The sequence below is a fragment of the Bombyx mandarina genome, chromosome 26 (assembly GCF_030267445.1).
Source record: "Bombyx mandarina strain Sakado chromosome 26, ASM3026744v2".
NCBI classification, from domain to species: domain Eukaryota; kingdom Metazoa; phylum Arthropoda; class Insecta; order Lepidoptera; family Bombycidae; genus Bombyx; species Bombyx mandarina.
In genome coordinates this window covers 2220250-2241221 of record NC_143232.1, presented here as the reverse complement: position 1 = coordinate 2241221, position 20972 = coordinate 2220250, and the positions used below count along the sequence as shown (strand labels likewise).

General features: G+C 38.0%; 2 protein-coding genes across 2 annotated transcripts; both read left to right on the top strand.

The window, feature by feature from the left end:
• The first annotated feature begins 1683 nt into the window (after positions 1-1683).
• Osi8 (Osiris 8) lies at positions 1684-9170 on the top strand. The gene is made up of 3 exons (XM_089738816.1): positions 1684-2112; positions 8228-8514; positions 8912-9170. Exons 1-3 carry the CDS (start codon positions 1738-1740, stop codon positions 8958-8960), a joined length of 711 nt encoding a protein of 236 aa, XP_089594942.1. The 5' UTR covers positions 1684-1737; the 3' UTR covers positions 8961-9170.
• Positions 9171-14350: 5180 nt separating this feature from the next.
• On the top strand, positions 14351-20699 carry Osi9 (osiris 9). The gene is made up of 3 exons (XM_089738815.1): positions 14351-14540; positions 14618-14873; positions 19785-20699. Exons 1-3 carry the CDS (start codon positions 14397-14399, stop codon positions 20105-20107), a joined length of 723 nt encoding a protein of 240 aa, XP_089594941.1. The 5' UTR covers positions 14351-14396; the 3' UTR covers positions 20108-20699.
• The last annotated feature ends 273 nt before the right edge of the window (positions 20700-20972 follow it).

Genomic DNA, 20972 nt, shown 5'->3' with positions numbered 1-20972 from the left:
TTTAGTGTATATTAATTTGTTTTGTAAATAGAACTTAAAATTAATGTTTTTTTAAGGAACTTCGTTCCTATCCGGTGTTCCACGACACCACACATGTTTTTTATTGCTTAGATGGGTGAACGAGCTCACAGCTCACCTGGTGTTAAGTTGTTAATAGAGCCCATAGACATTTACAATGTAAATGCGCCATTCACCATCTCACCTTGAGATATAAGTTCTAAGGTCTCAGTATCGTTACAACGGCTGCCCCACCCTTCAAATCGAAACGCATTACTACTTCACGGCAGAAATAGGCAGGGCGGTGGTACCTACCCGTGTGGACTCACAAGAGGTCCTACCACCATATACATATTCTTCTACAAATAAGTTTTGAAGAGAGTCCTTAGCTGTAGGGAGTGGCTCGGCTGTGCCCTTAATATTGCTGGCGTCCGTAAGTCTCAACTGCCCTGTCGATGCAATAGCTATCTTAGCTGGTGTGGTAGGACCCACCAGTAAAGGTAGTCTTATTTTTAGGAACAACCTTACGAGGTTACTGTATTCGAGGTATTCTGTACGCAGAATAATCAAAGTTTGCGTCTTCGTTCACATCACACGTCCTTATTTCATCTTAAACGGTTTCGTGAAATAGAAAAGTAATTGAGCTCGATAAATTGAAACAGTTAAATTCTGATGGCGCACGTGCAGTGGAGTGCGGTGCGGTAGCATCGAGCACACAAGTGTTTTCAGAAAGTACAAGTTATTTTATTAAAATATTCGATCTAACTTTACATATCTATACTAATATTATAAAGAGGAAAGATTTGTTTGTTTGTTTGTTTCGAATAGGCTCCGAAACTACTGGACCGATTTGAAAAATTATTTTTCCATTAGAAGCCGACATTGTCGCTGATGAACATAGGCTACTTTTTTTTATTTTTATTTTTTTTTATTTTTTTGGTTTCATGTGTGTTTTAATGTTTCCGAAGCGAAGCGAGGGCGGGTCGCTAGTACAATGATAAAAGAAGTATAAGCATTGCTATTATTGTTTACGTTAGAATTTGACGGGCTTGTAAAGTTTACGAAATTGTACGTACATGAATCATTGAGTGAGTTAAGTAACAAGATAATAGAATATTACTACATGAGCGGGAAGATGGGAAATAAGCGACTATTCTTTGTCCTTTTCTAGCACTAATCTAGCATATCTCACTACAATTCAAGGTAGGGCTAACAGATAGCGCGACCGATTTCACGTAAGGTAAGCTGATGGCAGAGAAAGCCTACATGCAAGTACCAAACGAGCAGTCCAAAGAGAGAAGAACAGTCACCACTCTGCCACAGAGAAAGAAGAAGATTCTAGCAATTAAATGAATCCCGATTTTCTAATTAAAAGCCGAAAATATCAATTTATATTAATCCTCATATGGTGGCACACGAATGGATTTTACTGTCTTACTTATGTATTCGTGAAAGCTAGGTATGACATGAGTAATCTTGTTAAGACTTCTAAGTTGAATGATGGCATCCGTCTTGTGACCATAGCTATATAATTCAGCAGAATCAAGGGTTCTCTGATTGAAAACAAATTATTTTAGAGACTTAAGCACTTTTGCATAGACCAGTCTATAAAACTACATAAATGCATCGATGCATCCCTCTGAGGCACGTCCAGTCTACCGTGACACAAAGAGCATATAAACGCATCATGAACGTTACAAGGTAGCACAGTGCCCATACCGCCACCATACCGACACCATCATGGCGACCCACCACCTCATTCTGTTAACCTTGGCCGTTGCCGTCACAGCTAGAACCGCTAATCGAGCGGAGGAACCTAGAAGCTCAGAGGACAGCTTTCTAGGGGACTTAAAGACTGCATACGATACTTACAAAGACTGCACCGGGGCAGAGCTTTCGAATTGTTTGAAGAGAAAACTCGCGAAAGCTCTATCGAAGGTGGCTAATACTGAGGAGCTATCGATTCCTGGTGGCGTAACCATAACGAAAGACAAGGATGCGAAGGTCAATGAGGTGGAAGTTGAGGAGGCGGTTCCAAGAGGTCTGGACGAGAGCTCCCTGGATAACATCATCATGGACAAAATCTTTAGATTCATGCAGACTCATACGGTCCAGGTAAATTTATTTTACTATTATTTATATTACTTTTTTTTTTAATTACTTAGATGGTTGGACGAGCTCACAGCCCACCTGGTGTTAAATGGGTACTGGAGCCTATCGATATCTACAACGTAAGTGCGTCACCCACCTTGAGATATAAGTTCTAAGGTCTCAGTATATATACAACGGCTACCCTACCCTTCAAACCGAAACGCATTACTGTTTCACGGCAAAAGTAGGCAGGGTTATGGTACCTACCCGCGCGGACTCCCAAGAGGTCAGTAATTACGCAAATTATAATTTTGCGGGTTTGATTTTTATAACACGGTGTTATTCCTTCACCGTAGAAGTCAATCGTGAACATTTGGTGCGGATTTCATTAGAAAAATTGGTACCCGCTTGCGGGATTCGAACACCATTTAGCCAGGAGAGCGACTGAGCTAGCGTAATATTCTGTGACTACATCGGTGCATAGACAACACGACGTGAATATCGCCTCTTAACTTCAAGCTTCAAGGGCATTGGAAGGGTGTACAAAAATTGCTTTGCGGCTACGAATACGTAGGTACTGATTTTACTGGTGGTAGGACCTCTTATGAGTCCGCGCGGATAGGTACCACCAGCCTGCCTATTTCTGCCCTGAAGCAGTAATGCGTTTCGGTTTGAAGGGCAGGGCAGCCGTTGTAACTATACTGAGACCTTAGAACTTATATCTCAAGGTGTGTGGCGCATTTATGTTGTAGATGTCTATGGACTCCAGTAGCCACTTAACACCAGGTGGTCTGTGAGATCGTCCACACATCTAAGCAATAAAAAAAAGGTATCAATTTACCCGTGTCACAACAAACCCATATAAATTTTTGAGTGTATAATCTTTATTACATGATTCTCTTGAGATTCACGGGGCTCTGCTGGATCCAAGGAGTGCAGGACCGATTGTTGTGGCGAGGCTTGGGGGAAGTCTATGACCAGCAGTGGACGTCTGTGGTTGGCTGATAGATATACCACATCGTAGAAGGCTATAAGCACGTCATTACGGATCCTCCCGATCCATTAACGGTGCTTTTAGGTACCTCAAGCACCGGTCACCGTCCTCCCCGAACTCGTCGCTTGCGACGGAGGGCTGGGCGAGTAAATTAACCCATATACCATAGGTGTCCACTCTTCAAACCAGAACGCATCACTGCTTCATGGCGGAAGTAGGCAGAGTATTGATACTTACCCGCGCCGGCGCCGCGTCATCCCATGGGATGACCGAAAAGTAATCATGAACATTTTATGAATTTATTAGATGACCCTAATGACGCCACTTTCAAAGGTTGAAAGGTTCCATAGCTTTCTGATCTTTTAGAAGGCATGGTAAGAGAGTTTCCATTGGCTAATTTCTTCTTCATTTGTAGGTTCTATTCTAGTCTATCTTTCACAATTCTGATAGACGCTTAGCACCAGAGGGTCCCTGAGTTTTCTATTCACCTAGAATTCCCTCCACGGTGTTTCCCGAGCGCTATGACATGTTCTTCTTCAAACGAGGCTTGTAGAGAGTAATAAACGGTAGGCAGTGGCTTGGCTCTGCCCCTGGAATTGCTGACGTCCATGAGCGACGGTAACCACTCACCATCAGGTGGGCCGTATGCTAGTCTGCCTGTACGGCAATAAAAAAAAAGTCCTAGAACAATAAAGTTCAAATGGAGCTCCACCACCTTAATGATTAAAAAGCTATAACATCACTCAAATTACTTTATCTAACCAGAAGCGCCTTGTGAGTGGAATTCCAATAAATTATATTTCGTAACACTCACAAAATAAGTCATAAAATAACGCAATACAGAACTATCGATTCGTAATTAAGACATTATTATTCTTTTTGCGTCGAATCATCATTAACATCAATACTGTTTAATGACTATGTAATGCTGTTATTGCAATCGCATTTAGATTACCGAATTAGGACTTTTAAGGCATTGTATGATGCACGTCGATCGTTAAAAAGTTCACTGACCCCTGTAAAAAACGATAGCATTTCCTTCGGTTTTCGCTGGAGGTATTTAAAATTACTTTTAATAGTAGTTAATCGTCCGTGACCACGGAAACTGTAATGTATTCGAAATATCTCCAGTATTAATGTAATTACAAAATAAAATACACAAGACAACCGTAAAAGTTGTTATATAAATATTCTACTGGTGGTAGGACCTCTTGTGAGTCCGCGCGGGTAGGTACCACCGCCCCGTACATTTCTGCCGAGAACCAGTCAAGCGTTTCGGATTGAAGGGTGGAGCAGCCGTTGTAACTATACTGAGATCTTAGAACTTATATCTCAAGGTGGGTGGCGCATTTACGTTGTAGATGTCCATGGGCTCCAGTAACCACTTAACAACCGGTGGGCTGTGAGCTCGTCCAACCATCTAAGCAATAAATAAATAAAAACTTCTCTCTCTGTAAGCACTGTTGGTTCATGCATCCAAAATGGACCACTAAACAATATCGACTACGTTTTGTCAAGTGCTCCGCACATTTTCTGTAATTGGATCAGAATCGTCAGAGTAATCAAATTCAATCTCACCATTCTGTACCCTTCGGCTTTATATCTCAGTCACGACGTAGCAGCTTCCGACTGTCTAAGAAACCACATCAAGGCCCTTAGTGGGATGCTATAAGTTGAATACCAGAGAGCGACCTACCGCGGTCATTGTATATGACTGGCCGTATTGTTCTGAGCAAGTCAGTACATATCAAGCGTAATTAATAATAATAATTACTTTGAGTTTTTAGAAAAACAACAATAATACTCCCTGCTAAAATATTTATAATTCTTAAGTTAGCGTTTGTTAATGTTTGTTGGTGATCCCTTTAGGAATCTCTGGTTTAAAACATATTTCAAATCATAATCATTCTCCTGCCCTTCTCCCAGTCACCTGGGGTCGGCGCAACATGTTTTCTCCTTCCATACTCCTCTATCATATACCATTTCTTCGCTCACTCCCCTCTTACACATATCGTCTTTCACGCAATCCATCCATTTTTTCTTAGGTCTACCTCTTCCTCTATATCCTTCCACATTCATAGTTAACACTCTCTTACCAACCTCATTTTCATTTAGTCTCATCACATGTCCATACCATCCCAAACGCGCACTTCTCAGCTTCTCTGTCACAGGTGCCACTTTCAGACTTCCTCTAACATATTCATTCCGTATTCTATCCATTCTCGTTACTCCACACATCCATCGCAACATTCGCATCTCTGCTCTATGCAATGCCTTTCATCAGCCACTTTAGTCGTGAAACATATTTAAAACTATCTGACCCGGCAGACTTCGTAGTGCCTCAATCGATAAATAAAAGACCTAAACTTTTGTATAAAATAGGTAAACTTAAAACAAATAAAGGAATCCGTCCAACGGGGGACACACTACAGGGAAAACAAAATTGTTATTTTTATTTAATTCCAAGCATTTTCATATTTATCTACCTTTTAAACCTTCTCTGGACTTCCACAAATAATTCGAGACCAAAATTAGACAAATCGGTCCATGCCTTCTCGAGTTTTAGCGAGACTAACGAACAGCAATTCATTTTTATATTTATAGATACCGGAAGAAATTGCATTGTTATCATACTTAAGTGTAGCAAGTCGCCGATATTGGAATTCATTAATACTACGGATACAGCCGCGCTCCCGTCTATCTATGTGAAGTACTTACTCTCTTAAAATCCCGCGCTGGACGCCGCTATCGCTGACGTTGTGTCATACTGTATTATTATTATTATTTTTCTTAGATGGGTGGACGAGCTTACAGTCCACCAGGTGTTAAGTGGTTACTGGGGCCCATAGACATCTACACCGTAAATGCGCCACCGACCTTGAAATATAAGTTCTAAGGCCTCAGTATATTTACAACGGCTGCCCCGCCCTTCAAGCCGAAACGCATTACTGCTTCACGGCAGAAATAGGCAGGGTAGTGGTACCCACCCGCGCGGACTCACAAGAGGTCCTACCACCAGTAAAAATCTTTAGCTTAGGCGTTATGCTTCAAATAACTTTACGCTGAGAATATAATTAGTTCGTAACGAGTGAAATCACATTATTTTACCCAGCAACGCACAGCACGATAGTTCTGCAAACGCGCATACTCCTCACTAAGCATTCAATAATTAACTCTAATTGCTATGTCTTAGTGGTTTCATTTCATTACACGATGCTACTCTTATGTCGTGGAAGACGTTTGTGAACACGCGCTATGAACATTATATTTTATTAGAGATATTAACGGTCGGCAGTTGTAACTATACTGAGACCTTAGAACTTATATCTCAAGGTGGGTTCGGCATTTACGTTGTAGATGTCTATGGGCTCCAACCAACAAAAAAAAAAGTCAGCGACTTGGCTGTAAAACTGTCATAGTTGACGTCCATGAATGACGGTAACCACTTACCATCTACTGGGCTGTATGCTCGTCTGCCTACAAATGCAATAAAAAAAAGATATGAATACTTGTGACGAGTCTAGTGAATTCGAAATCCTGTTACGGTCCCATTGCCCGATACTTGTTACGAAATGCTCTCTTAGAAATGCTAAGCTGTAAACTCATATGCTCTAACAAGCCAAATTGTTTTGTAGCATAGCAGGAGAACTATGCAGGACCGCGGTGCCAATCCGTATCGGCTCAGCGCTTGGAGAGAGTCGTCACACTCTATTTAACAGCAAAAAGAAAACGGAAGTTTTTCTGCTAATTAACGACTTAATAAGATTCTCTTATTTTCTTTAAACAGTATTTTAATTTGCAATTGTTTTCGTTCATACGCGTTGTACTTTACTTTATAGTATTACTAGCTTTTGCCCGCGACTCCGTTCGCATGGAATAGCTACTTTGGCATAACGCTAAATTTTACCCCTCACTTCATTTATGTAGAAAGTGAAAATATTTTTGAATTATAGAATGTTAAGGAGCTATTTAAACCCAATTTTGAAAAATTATTTAATGGTGCTCCACTTGTATTGGTCTTACCGTGATATATAACCTTGCTCAATAAATAGGCTATCTAACACTGAAATAATTTTTCAAATCGGTCCAGTAGTTCCTGAGATTAGCGCGTTCAAACAAACAAACTCTTCAGCTTTATAATATTAGTATAGATAAATCTCTGTGTAGATTTTAAAATTTAAAAACAATGTCGACACACCGACTGCATCGTTGTCCATGTTGAGATATGGGTACAAATTCAAAAACGAGATGATTCCGATGTAACCGCTTATGGTGGCTTCTTTAAAAACCTGCCATTAGATGTTATAAAAAAAATGAAAGTGAACGATCTTCTAATGCATATTCTCACGGATTAATAATGAACTCGTTAGGCGGGATCCCGCGTTCGTACTTTCTTTCGTGTTACCGCATGAAGTAGTAGGGTCGGAACACATCCCAAATGGTAGTACCACAGCCTGAACTTTATTTACTGCCAAACAAGGACAGACGAGGGTCGGCCTAAATGGTGCGGTGGCTAGTACTACTGGAGCAGACCCATAGACCAAATGGAGGTCGAGGATAGAGGATGCCTTTCGGCACCATTTGCTGGTTGGCAAATGAAATAGGAATTTAAACTTCGTATCCCAAGAGCTTTTCCTCACTACGCAGAAATCCGCCGCCGCCGAGCAGGGGGTCGGGACCGGGGTCCCATCCGTGAACTGGCCTTCTAGGAATTTCGGACTCCACCCGCTTTATGGAGGGACCCAGATGTGGGGCGGGGTGCTTTAGACTACGCCCGTAATAGGAAGCCGGCTGATGGTAAACCGCGTTCCCCCGACCGCTCCGGGGGAAGGTGTAGCGTGGCACCATCAAAACGGGCTCCCAGCCCCTCGACCGAGGGAACCGGTGGTCGTCTCGCTGGCGGCCGCCGGTCCAGCGTCGGGGGACGGTGGAATGGATGTGTAATATGATCTGCGTAACTGGATACCGGCCTGGTCCGGGGTAGGGCGCCGGCTGTGAGCGGCAGGAGCTTTTAGTGAGGTTCGACTCCCACATACCTCGCTCGCTGCGCGGATGGGGATCCGGCGATATTCACTTGTGGAAAAAATAATAATCCCAAGAGCTTTCGCTCTCACTTTCTCCAGCTAACTTCTGAATGATTTCCAGTTCAACTTCCCAACCGGCTCCGATGTACAAGAGACCGAAGAAGGCCGTGATAAAAGAAAAAAGCTCGCACCGATGCTCGCCATCCCGATCCTCGTCATAGGAATGATGGTGCCTCTGGCTTTCGGAGCTCTGGCTCTACTGGCGGGCAAGGCTCTGATCGTGTCCAAACTGGCCTTGGTATTAGCCGGTATTATTGGCTTGAAGAAGCTTTTGTCTCCAAACGGTGGAGGTCATGAGGCCCATGAGGTAGTGGTATCTGCTGGACATTCCGCTTCAGGGTGGAGCAGGTGAGATATTGTTGAATAGTAATTTTGACAGGTTAAGTTGTTATTGCTCGTGTAGCTAGTTCGATGATGAGTCGTCCTGCATACGGTACCATAGGGTGCGTCGGGATTAAATAATTTGGGATTCAGGATTGAGTGCATTGGTTCTTGTCTTGCCTGACTACCAAAAATGAAAACTCTTCTAAAGTTCAGATAGTCTCCATATGTGCAGACTATCTCACAGCCCACCTGGTATTAAATACTTAATGATGACCATGGACATCACAACGTAAATTCCGCCCGCTACTTTGAGACAAGGCTGATGTCTCAATTGTATTTTATTGTGGCTATCTAAACCTCCAAACGTATGAATGTGGAAGAAATTTGCAGTAAAAACTAAAGAAAATCTTTTTACTTTCAGATCACTAGAAAAAGCACACGACTTAGCTTACAAAGCGTACGCCCATTAAATGAAAAATAAAACGTAAATACATTATTTATTACGCGAAAGGACAGTTGAATTTTGAATCTTAAAACCATGCTTATTAAGTATGTTATTGTATCGTGTTTTACAGTTGAAGAGTTAAACCAAAAATTTATTTCAATCGTTTATTTAAGATTTTTTATCAATGAATAATAAAAAGTTTTGTTTATTTATTTTCATTTACTTTCATTAAATAAAATTCTCAAATAATTCTAAAATACTCAATTTAATTTAAAAAAATGTTATGGTAAGTTTTCGGAAAACGCAAATAAATAATATATAGATTTCATTAATTCATTTTTATATAACATTTTTAACAAAAAAATGTCCAAACTTTTATATTTATGATTAAAAAATATCTAAAAATGATTAAAAATTAAACGTGTGTACCTAAAATACTCAAATTATCAATTATTATTGCCAGTATATTTATGTCAAATAAATAACTTAGTGTTTTATTAATAAATAAATGTACATAATATTTAATCTATAAATTATAGTATTAAATGATAGTATGTATTATATTATATGAAGTCTTTGGAGATTGCTTTAATACATAAATTATAATATGTGTTTTGTTAAGAGTACCTTTTTGTTGTACTGCACTGGTACAAAAGAAGACAATAATTGGAAATTATCGCGTTTTTCTCTCAAGAATTACATATACCTACTTTAGGTGCTTGGTTTAGTCATTATAAAAAAATTAAAAATATACTATTATTTATAATATGAATATAATTCTTACTAATTAGTAGAACATATTTCGATATCGTTATTACGTCTTTTATGTTTAGTCTATCTATTTATCATATTATCATATTATATTTAAAGTATATTTAAATATTGTAAATATTGTAAATAACTTATTTATTTTAATTTTTATTATCATAATGCAAAGTATTCGTTCTTGTGATTTTTACTATAAATATGACATAATAAATATTTAACCCATTATATATTATATTACAATATTTCAACAAAGGTGCTCTCAAAGTGCAATTTATTTAGTATGTATGTATAAAAATATATATATGTAATATTTTATTAGTAAATCGTTCAATTACATTTAACTTTTACTGATTAATTTATTTTTGTTAATTGTCAAAATAAACTTTTGGTACTCAATTTTGATTTTGATTTTAATTATATTGGACAAGAAATGGCAGTAATACTAGACCCTCATGATAAAGCTTTTTAATAATAGTTTTAGATGTTGTGATTAGTTAAGAGCATAACATTTCATGAAATAATAGACCTGTGAACACATACTGTGTCACTCGTATGTAGACTTTTTTTTATTGCTTTGATGTGTGGACGAGCTCACAGCCCACCTGCTGTTAAGTGGTTACTGGAACCCATAGACATCTACAACGTAAACGCGCCACCCACCTTCAGATATAAGTTCTAAGGTCTCAGTATAGTTACAACGGCTGTCCCTATCCTTCAAAACAGAAATACATTACTGCTTCACGAAAGAAATAGACAGGGTACCTACCCGCGGCGACTCACAAGAGGTCCCACCACCAGTGATACTATATTAAGGATATCTGTAACTACCCACGGAATCTTAACCCAGGTATACAATCGCTTGATACGATTACACCTGTAGACTTGCGCTTAGGGCCATTATGCCATATAGTGCCAGGCCTTGAGATACTGAAATACCGAACTATCGTATGGCCAGTATGCAGGTCAAAGAAGTGACATAACATCCGCGTCCCAAATAAACCAGACACACATACCCAAAGTCCTCGTAAACTTTCGCTGCTAATGCAAACATATTTTTACATGTTACTCAATGAGCACTCACGACGGCCAATTGTGATTTGGCTCATAAATAATTCAAACACACATGGCAGTGCCAAATACTTGTGTGTCCGCGAAAATCGGGACAATCGAATCTGATTTTGTTGTGGAATGTCGCACTGACTTTTTTTCAACGGGGTGGTGATCTGTGTTTGAGGACAGTAGCTAAAGTCAGTATTTTAAGAGGAGTCCACGGATAATGTGACGCGATCGCCACCAAACTTGAGACGTTACAATTATGCCGCAGATGAAGGATGCAAGAAGTACTGTTCTGGTTTAAGGTAGGATCACGGCAAGGGCTACCTGCTCTATTCATGATGTGGCAGCAAACCAATGCATAGGTATATATACAGGGGCCCACAAAACCCCTGTGCTATTAGAGCAGGAGGTTGAGGAAAGGATGAGGTCGTTGAGGATAAGACGCCCGGTGCATTCATGTCAAGCGATGCGTCTGCGTTGGTGTTCGAATCCCGCAAGGAGATACCATTTTCAATACGCTTTTATTAGCTTCAGACGTATGTATGTTTGTAACGGAATCTTTAACCATGATTTTGACCCCCTTTAAAACGTCGGATTAACTCGAAATTTGGTATACTTATTAAGGACCGATGACAGTTCAATATTAAAATTATAAAAAAATTGAAAAATTGAATGGTGGGCTAGGCGTTGTACTCTAAAAAAACAGAGATTTTGAACACCAGATGGCCCATGAGCTCATCCGCTCATTTAATAAAAGGAGCTTTAATGTTTTTACTGGTGGTAGAAGGTTTTGTGAGCCCGCACGGGTAGGTACCACTGCCCTGCCTATTTCTGCCGTGAAGCAGTAATGCGTTTCGGTTTGAAGGGCGGGGCAGCCGTTGTACTGCTATAAGAGAGACCTTAGAACTCTTGTCTCAAGGTGAGTAGCGGTATTTACGCTGTATTTGTCTATGGGGTCCGGTAACTACTTAATATCAGGTGTGAGCTTGTCCACTCATCTAAGCAATAAAAAAAAACGGTTATTTTGTCTATCAAGAAAAATAGCACTGCTTAGGTTGAAACTTCAAGAATAAAAGATTGACACTGACCTTCTTGTTCAAGTGAAAAGTATTATTTAAGACGAAAATAAAAGAATGAAACACGTCCACGGACGCGGTCAGACAACGAAAACACTGTTACGTAAGAGTAACAGGCTTTTTTTTCTCTTTTATAATGACAAGTCGTTTTCTCAGTAAAATTGGCCTAAATAGTTGTTCATGGAATGTTTACGTCATGCTGAAAGTCGACTATATTCTAATAATAGCTGACCCGGCAGACTTCGTAGTGCCTCAATCGATAAATAAAAGACCTAAACTTTTGTATAAAATAATCTTAAAACAAACAAAAGGAATCTCCGACGGTGGACACATCAAAGGAAAAACAAAATTGTTATTGTAATTTAATTCCGAGCATTTTCATATTTATCTACCTTTTAAACATTCTGTGAATTTTCTCAAAGTAGATGAATAATACACTCACATCGATTTAAAACAATAAAAAATATCACACGAGTCATTCAAGCGATCCTCTGTAACATTAGTTTAATCAAGACATCTACCCTTTATACAATCTTTACAGAGCATCTAGTGAGAGTCCTACACTAAATACACCATAAAACATAATTTCTCATAGAAATATGTGAAAATTTCCCATCGCATACAATTAAACAAGAGCGATAACCATAGATAATTTGTTTTTTTTTCTTTCAATTAACTTGTTCTCATAACGACGGCGGAGAAAGAACAACTTTTACTTAGATAAGATTTTATGTGTGTACTTGGTGTGTTGTTTTTGTCCCACATACTCCGATATGTCTCCTAGGCGTCGTCACCTCGCGTGAGGCTCGGACTCTGCTGTCTCATCCAGCTTCAAGTTTCCGAATAATGGAGAAACTTAGGGATATTTTTTATTGTATTTGTTGATAGTAGAGCTTGCGACTTAGCTTTATGCTGAGTACGCTAGAAACGTATTCTACGAACTGGAACCCTTTCTTATCGATCACATCCTTACTACTGACGCTTCAGTATATTTCTTCCTATTTGTACGCTCTTGACAGAGTGGTCGTGGTCATACATCAGTCGGATCCTGCGATATCGATGCTCTCGCGATGCGACGCCATGTGGCACGATGTTTCACAGAGTGAGAGCAAACATTTATGTTGGAGTGAGTCACAGATTTTATGAGGTCGGTCCATCGTGTTGGAGATCGTTCGCGAGATCTTTCTTCAGTATATTATGGACCTCCAAAAACTCACTAAGCTGCCTATTTTTACCGCTAAAAAGCGTTTTGATTTTAAAAGCTAAACTGCCAGTATACACAACTAAGATTTGGATCTCGTTCTTTGAAGAGGATAATAGGATTCACATAATGCTGTCCACGGACTCCAGTAACCATATAACATCAAGCAGATTAAGTCCACATTCACCCACCTACTAAAGTAAAATAATAATAACAACAAAGTAGTCGCTTAAGATAAGATCCAAGGTATCTGGCCGCAGTCGATGTCTTTGTTAAAGATATTTGATATTTGAGATACTGAGCTCACATGATGTGTTCTCTGCGCACATAGCACAGGAGATACACGTAGCTTTGGCTCGTAAAATATGTTACGATTATATGTATTATGGAATGTATCTTAGCTGGTATCTACAGGTAATGCTTCTATCACAAGTCAATCTGGGTTGGGTTTTTTTTTGTAGATTATAATTTAATGTGATTCTCATTTCAAGAAATAAAAATGCAGTCATTCATTGATTGCACAAAAACTATTAACGAAATGAATTACTACAGTAAAATAGATTAGACTCTACTACGGAGCTTATTCGTTATAGGATTAAAATACTGAGTTTCAAAGCAATATATTTCAGTTGATAATTTGCCTCATGTCTCAAACTGTATTTTACGCACGGACTTTACCTATAATTTATCGGTTGATGAGTCTCTACCTCGCCTACACTTCCCGGACGATAAAAATTAGTATATAAGAAAGTAGATCAGATCATCAGACTTAAAGTTTTGTCGGTAGTGAATACGTATAAAGGTTATTTAGATCACGATAGCTCAATCTAATATTCAGTTTATTTGATGAACACATACGTACATAACTAAGTCATCACACTTCTTTAAATATTTAAAAATCACATCAACTGTAATGCTAATAAAAATCAATCTTTAACATCTCTATGCACTCATAAGCTCTTGAGGAAAAAAACGAAATATTTTTATCAAATTTATAATTAGAACGAAAATCTTAAATTTATCAAAGAAAAAAAAATCTCGTCAAAATTATTTGAACAATAACTGGAGATACAACACTCTTACTTTCGACAGAACAACGACATGGCACTACGAAGAGACACCTGCGACAACCAGCGCAACGTCCACACAACCTGTCACCCGTCGGCAACCATCGCCATGAATGGACTCGGAGACCACGCCACAATTAACATAAAACAATTTTATCGGTACCAGTTTAATCGACCGCTTGTCAGACGGTGACCGGGCGCCTTGGTGGGGCGGGGGACTTATAACGGCTCAGCCTTAACTCAGCCACTACATTTTGTGTTTGCTTTCCAAAGGGTGGTTCTAAACGGACGATATGAAGTGTCTGGTCGTTTTAATGGTGATCGGCGTGGCGTGGGCGATGCCTGCTGCCGAACAAGACTCTGACCCGAACATCCTGGGAAGCGTCCTGGGCGTCGTCAAGGAGTGCGTCGACGGTGACGTCACCCTGTGCCTCAAGGTCTGGACACCAGTGAAGTGGACTTGTGATAGTGGAAAACGTGAACAGTGAAATAATTATATCTATTTTGGTTGCAGGAGAAAGCTTTGAGATACGTGGAGACTTTGAGGTCTAAGAGGGAGATCACGTTGGTCGATGGCGTTACTTTGGACAGCAAAGGCTCGCCCAGGTCTGCCAGGGCCTTGGAGCCACTGCCCGAGGAGCCTAAGGCCAGGGAAGCACAGGTCGAGTCTAGACTCGTAGACGGTGTGGCAGACTTCTTGGAAAATTACGTCGTACAGTTCAAGCTCCCGTCTTCCGCTGTTGAGGGCATGAGGAGATCACTAGATGAAGGTGTGTATAAACTTTATATGAAGTTCAGATTTTTAAACCCACAAGCCCTAAAACTACATTAGATTTTAATTGGCCATCTCGTCGTAAAACCAATTAAAAAAAGATTAAATGAAATACAGTATAAACAGCGTGAATAGCTTAATTATAACTCAGTACCAAGACCGAGTTAATTGCTTCGTTATGAAAAATACTTGTTAATGTGATAATGAGCTGCCATTTATCGTTCACGATTCTAAATCGGTTAATCTTTCTAAGTTTACACAGCACTAGTTTCTAATGTGAAAACCATACCATTATTTTATAATACAACGCATCCTAAAAGACTGAGACTGAGTGGCATTTTATAGTTTAATAGATTAATAATACTAAAAACCGAATCACAAATTAATTGCCTTCCAAAGTTTATTCCGAGAGCTTGTCAACAAAAAGCGTTATTCTCATTATGTAATTAAGATACAAAAAGTTATATTCAAATAAACATTAAACTACAATCATTGATGAGCGTATTAAATCGTTTTAAAATTTGAAGTGTTAGTCAGCCGTAATACTATCAAATCTCATTCATAGCTTTAAATAAACAGTTGAATTTAAAAAATAAATAAACTACAGTTAGAACGTTGGACTTGGAAATAAAAGAACAGCTAATTTAGCGTCTGCACATAAAAGTAGCGGACAATGTCTGTATGTGTATTTATTGTTCAATATTTTTGCGTTAACTGACAATTATTAGTAGAGCGTACGAACGAATTAAAAAAAAATTAATAAAGAATTTCATCTAATTTTTATGACGATTTCATAAGTACGAATTCTGTTTTTTTTTTGTAGAAATAAAGCGTTATCGACTTAAAGTGATTTCAATAGTCAAATTGAATCTATGAGTTTACTAGTAAATTCAAATTTCAACCATTCCTGCAGTACAACCCAATATAATAACTGCACAGATGTAAAATCGATTATCGAATTATTAGTTTCCTTAACTTCAAATCACTAAAGCTTTTAATTAGTGTATTATTATCGCTAGAAGATAAACAGATGTACAGTGTACTGCTCTAAAAACGGTTTTAGATTAGGTGAAGTAGCGTGCTAAAACTAATGCTTCCGTTAGATTGTGCTAAGTAAATACATCAAAAAGAAAGCAAGATAAATATTAATCAGTACACTGATGATCGTTGAAAACTTCCACACTTTTAAATTGGACATAACTATGTAATGCTGACGGGCCTCTATGCATTCTTAGTTTGTTATGATGTTAATGCTTACCTCGCATTTCATTGATAACTTATTCATTAGGAGCAATCCGATCACAGTCAAGGTTTCGACAAGTGAATTAACCCATAGACACAGTCCACTGAGTTTCTTGCCGGATCTTCTCAGTGGATCGCGTTTCCGATCCGGTGCTAGATTCTGCGAAGCACTGCTCTTGCCAATATTAGCAACACACCCGGTTTGAGCCCCGTGAGCTCACCTACACGTCAAAGACAAGCTGATATAGCCTCTCAAGACTATCAGCCTAAGTAGGTTAATAAAAAAAAAGGAGCAGAAAACAATTCCGAAATATATAGGGCTAACATTACATTATATGGTTAAATATACTATACATTAGAGCCTGTTTAATGTTCCTAGCATATTAATTGACATTTCGTTAATTAATTAAATAGAATCTTATCGTTACGTCAAGCACTCAAATTTATGTTTTGTACCAATTTATTCATCTTGTTGCAATTAAAGTCTAGATATCTGTTGCTATAATAAACCGGGGAGAAGATGGATTCATAATGTGGCCAGAATGTGCTTGTTGTGAATGTAACGATAATGAGAAACGTTCACCGATACGAATAAGTATATCGTTAATTAGTTAAAAACTCAAAGTTTAATTACGTTAAAAAGAGTTAACAATTTCACTTATTCCGAATATCATGCATATAAAAATATTATAATTCATGCATGCATACGTCCCGTTGAAATTAAAATCAACTTTCTTCAAACACCAAAATAAACTTCTGAGAATATTTTCATAACAACTTTCACTTTTTTTTTTTTTGGGTTAACGTCAAAGGGAAACAAGATACGATCGGTCCAAATTCATCGATTTCCGTCGTAACAAATCCGAGGCTTTGTTTAGCTTCGAGCTTAACAACTCGATCTATTTTGTGTGATTCACAAAGGCGTTACGTGATGTGAATATTGATAACTGGCAGCTTGTGAAGAGCTAGTGATATTGCTTTCTACACCATAAATAACCAGTTTATTTGTCACTCAACTACAAGAAATTATGAATGATTGAGTCCAGTTTTCAGTATCGGATTCTCGATTCGGTGTAAACTTGCTTGCAAAGTCCGGTCTTGCTTGTGAATTTTTGATAACTATATGAGATAATTCCAGTCTAGCCGTTTAAAATTTGGTCTATTCATTTTTTTGAGTAAAATTTTAATAGTATCTTGTTTTTACAACGCATTGGAAACTACACTGCATGGATTACCCAAGCGAGTCTAATTGTTGAGATCCACTTGGGATGTCCAATATCTGAACAGTTAATTTAATGGCATAGAACATAAATGCGCCCACATGGCTGGACGATATACTTAATACATCCAGCCTCAAGTTTATGATGTACTAATTCGATGCCTCCAATGAACACTACTCTTAGTCAAAATTTTGAAATTTTCGTTTTTCACGCTAATCGCTTCACTATTTTAAAAGTATTACAAATTATATTGATGGGGTTCGAAGCAAGAGTAAATCAGCTAGTTACACAAAAAAAACCATAAATATTTCCGCAATAATAAAGATTTTATCAACTTTTTTCGTTTAAGCGCTCCTCCTGTAGACCTAGGAATTTTTGGAGTTAGCGTAGTGTTCATTGGAGGCATCGAATTGAATGTTGTACAATATCTAACAAGCTTTGAAACGGTATTTGTGGAACGCATTCGAACTACTCTCTTGCCATAGATTCTTGTTCTAAATACCTCTATCGAATGTGAACTACGGATCATAATAAACACAAAACTTGTTATTCCATTGGCGTAGCTGTTCCATTGGAGTTATCATGATTCGAAACATTACTACTAAAATCAGTGCTCAGAGGGGCTCGGTTTGTGATCTTGATAATTGAGATCTAATTGTATTGGAATAAGATACATTTTAAACTAGAACGCATGATATATTCGATAGATATAGACAAGCTAGTGTTGTCCTACCATGCGGAATCGCTATGACCTCAGTTAATTCATTTAACGATTAGAAATGAACTATGCTCTCTGCTCTGTTGTCGAAATCTGTGAATTTTGAGACATAAAATTCTCAATTTTATTAGAAACTCAATCAAAACCTTAAACTAGGAAGCGTTATAGTTACAAACTGTAATGTAATACCGACAAACTTGGGCAATTCAGTCAGTAATTATGTGAAGTGAAATTTGGTCGTTTTCGCAAGTTAAAGTCCTTAACGCGAACGCAGTGGCTTTCCATTCGACGAGCCATGAAAGTAAGTATAAGAAATTCCTGGTCAAGAAAACCAGTTTGACTCACGTTACCGTGAAATCGACTCCGGAGACCACGCAAAGAAAGTTTGAACAGGTTTCATAACCTGTCTCGAGCCGGACGTGGATAAGGTATCAATGTTTATGGATGCCCATTTCCGGATATTTCCAATGTTTATTAGATCAATCGGATGTCTCAGTATTTAATTGCTAGATCCGCCTTGATCATGGTCCGATTAGCGTCAAGCGGAACTGAAACCCATAGATATTTAGGCATATATTATACATTAACAGAGTTACACTAAAATAAATTTAGTACTTAAATTATTGTTGGGGTGTAAATTGTAATACGCGGTGGCCATGATCCGCCCTTGGATAAATAATTTTTTGATCACTCGTTCACACGTACTGTAATAAAATAACAAATGGCTTGTAACATAGTAAGTCAGACTCTAGTTAGTTTTAAGTACTTTATTTTTTAATTATAAACATTAGAGAGTAGAGCGTTTCAACTTCTCTACGTAATTCACCTCCAGTTAACCGTACAGTTCTCACTATTCTCAAAGTTACAGCTAAGAACTATGATTTCTAGTAAACAAAATTTGAATTGTACTGGCTCTATTACCCATCAATGATAGAGCTTGTTTTATTATTCTGGCTAGTTCTTACGCAAAGTTTTAATTCAATTTGAAGAATCAGATAGTATTTTGATGCTTTCAACGATTGATAATCATGTTTTGGTCTCCACCAAATCGATTTGTGATCGTTACTGAGGTATCGCAGAGCATCTACCTATTTGAGGGTCTACATCTGTAAAAAATCAGTTTACCTGATTTTTGCCAGTTCTTCGATTAGTTATTTATGTCGTAGATTTTCGGATCTTAAGTTTCTATCAGTACTATTTATAAGTCCATTCAAATATTTTAGCAACTAATCACGTTAATAAATTGCATTCTATTTAGCTAACAAAACATTTCCCTTATTTTTGAGATTTATTTAGAGTATACTGTAACAATCAACACTTAGTCACTTCGATCTTTAAAAGATATAATATTCAAGTGAATAAATAGCCTTAAAAGATGTCATGTCCTCCCACGAGTATCTAAATTTGACGCGAAAGTAGAAATTAGAATGGTGTCTCGACACGGATCATGTCCTTATATTTGGTGAGCTAACCTCGTTAGAACTGATGACCTTATGAGGCGTATTTAGAAGGCATTTGTGTTGTATTCTTTAGGACTCATCGAATTTACACTGGCGGAGATGACATGAGTGCTTCCGCGTCCACATTAAGGCACGATTTCAAAAACATTGTATAGAGAACCACTTATTGAACCATAATACGTCCTGCGATAAAACACAACGATAACGCCACGCACATACATGGTATTAAATTCATTTAACTAACCAAGTATTCTGTTGTTAAATTCCAGCTCGTGGTAAGAAGAAGAAGATCAAGCAGCTCCTCCCTCTCTTGGCCATCGCCAAACTAAAGATCATGGCCCTCATCCCCCTATTCTTGGGTATCATCGCCTTCGCAGCCGCCAAAGCCGTCGTACTCGCCAAGATCTCACTCCTGGTCGCCGGTATCATTGCTCTGAAGAAGCTGCTGGCCAGCAAGCACACCGAGACCAGTTACGAAGTGGTCGCCCATCCTCACCACGAGGAGCACTACGCAAGCAGCGGCCACGGCTGGGGCAGGTCTATCGATGACGCCCAAAACATGGCCTACAGCGCCCATATTAAATCTGATTAAATTACTGCCCAAAAATTTTTTGGTCCACCGTTTAAAGTACTAATACCCTGGTATATTTAATCGTTAGCGTTTAGTTAATTTATTTATTTATTGTACACCCTTTGTAAGGGTTCGCTAGCGCGATGTTGTTGTTGTTCCCAAAAAAAGTTCGTTCTGTTTTTGTATGTTCTCTTTATACTATATTAGTATTTCTCCTGAAACTCTTGTACGGTATCCGTATTTGTGTATTTTATTTCTAAAAGTTTTGTAACCTATTTTTATTGATCTTATTTTATAAATCTAGTCTACTTCTAAGTCCTGCTAATTTATTTAGTTTAGTTTTTTTGTTTTTAATAGCATTATCTGTTTATTTATTTATTTTGTGATATATCGTTTATTTCATTTATTATTTTATTCGCTTTATTCTCAGATATTTATCGTATTGCTTCATACAATATCTATTTAAGTATATTTGCATGCCATATGTTATTACGTGCATATTTTATATAGTAGTAGTATATGATAAGTAGTATGTGTATCCATATATTATATCATGTGCTTCTATGTTTATGACCGCATAATGAAACGTACAAATAAAGAACTGATGTATTAATGTTGATTTTTCTTCATTGTGGACATGAAAAATTGAGACCACCAGCCCAAATGTTTATGTCTAATGACAAGTATTTAGCGATAAGCAATTTGATTGCACTAAGTTCAGTTACTAGCAATTAAATGATTAATCTACATTTAATTTTCTCCCAATAATACGGTATCAGCTATTAGGTAGTAGCTTTAACAGAAGTGAGTTGAGAAGTTGAGTACATTCAAAACATACAGTAATCGATTTGATAAAACTTTTTATCTTATTTTAATCTTCTATTTT

Bases quoted from the DNA above. Each gene is read 5' to 3' on its own strand.
- Osi8 (XM_089738816.1), top strand. From the start codon at position 1,738: ATGGCGACCCACCACCTCATTCTGTTAACCTTGGCCGTTGCCGTCACA. The intron at 2,113-8,227 runs GTAAATTTATTT...AATGATTTCCAG, and splicing joins TGCAGACTCATACGGTCCAG to TTCAACTTCCCAACCGGCTC. The intron at 8,515-8,911 runs GTGAGATATTGT...TTTTACTTTCAG, and splicing joins TCCGCTTCAGGGTGGAGCAG to ATCACTAGAAAAAGCACACG.
- Osi9 (XM_089738815.1), top strand. From the start codon at position 14,397: ATGAAGTGTCTGGTCGTTTTAATGGTGATCGGCGTGGCGTGGGCGATG. The intron at 14,541-14,617 runs GTCTGGACACCA...TTTTGGTTGCAG, and splicing joins ACGTCACCCTGTGCCTCAAG to GAGAAAGCTTTGAGATACGT. The intron at 14,874-19,784 runs GTGTGTATAAAC...GTTAAATTCCAG, and splicing joins GAGGAGATCACTAGATGAAG to CTCGTGGTAAGAAGAAGAAG.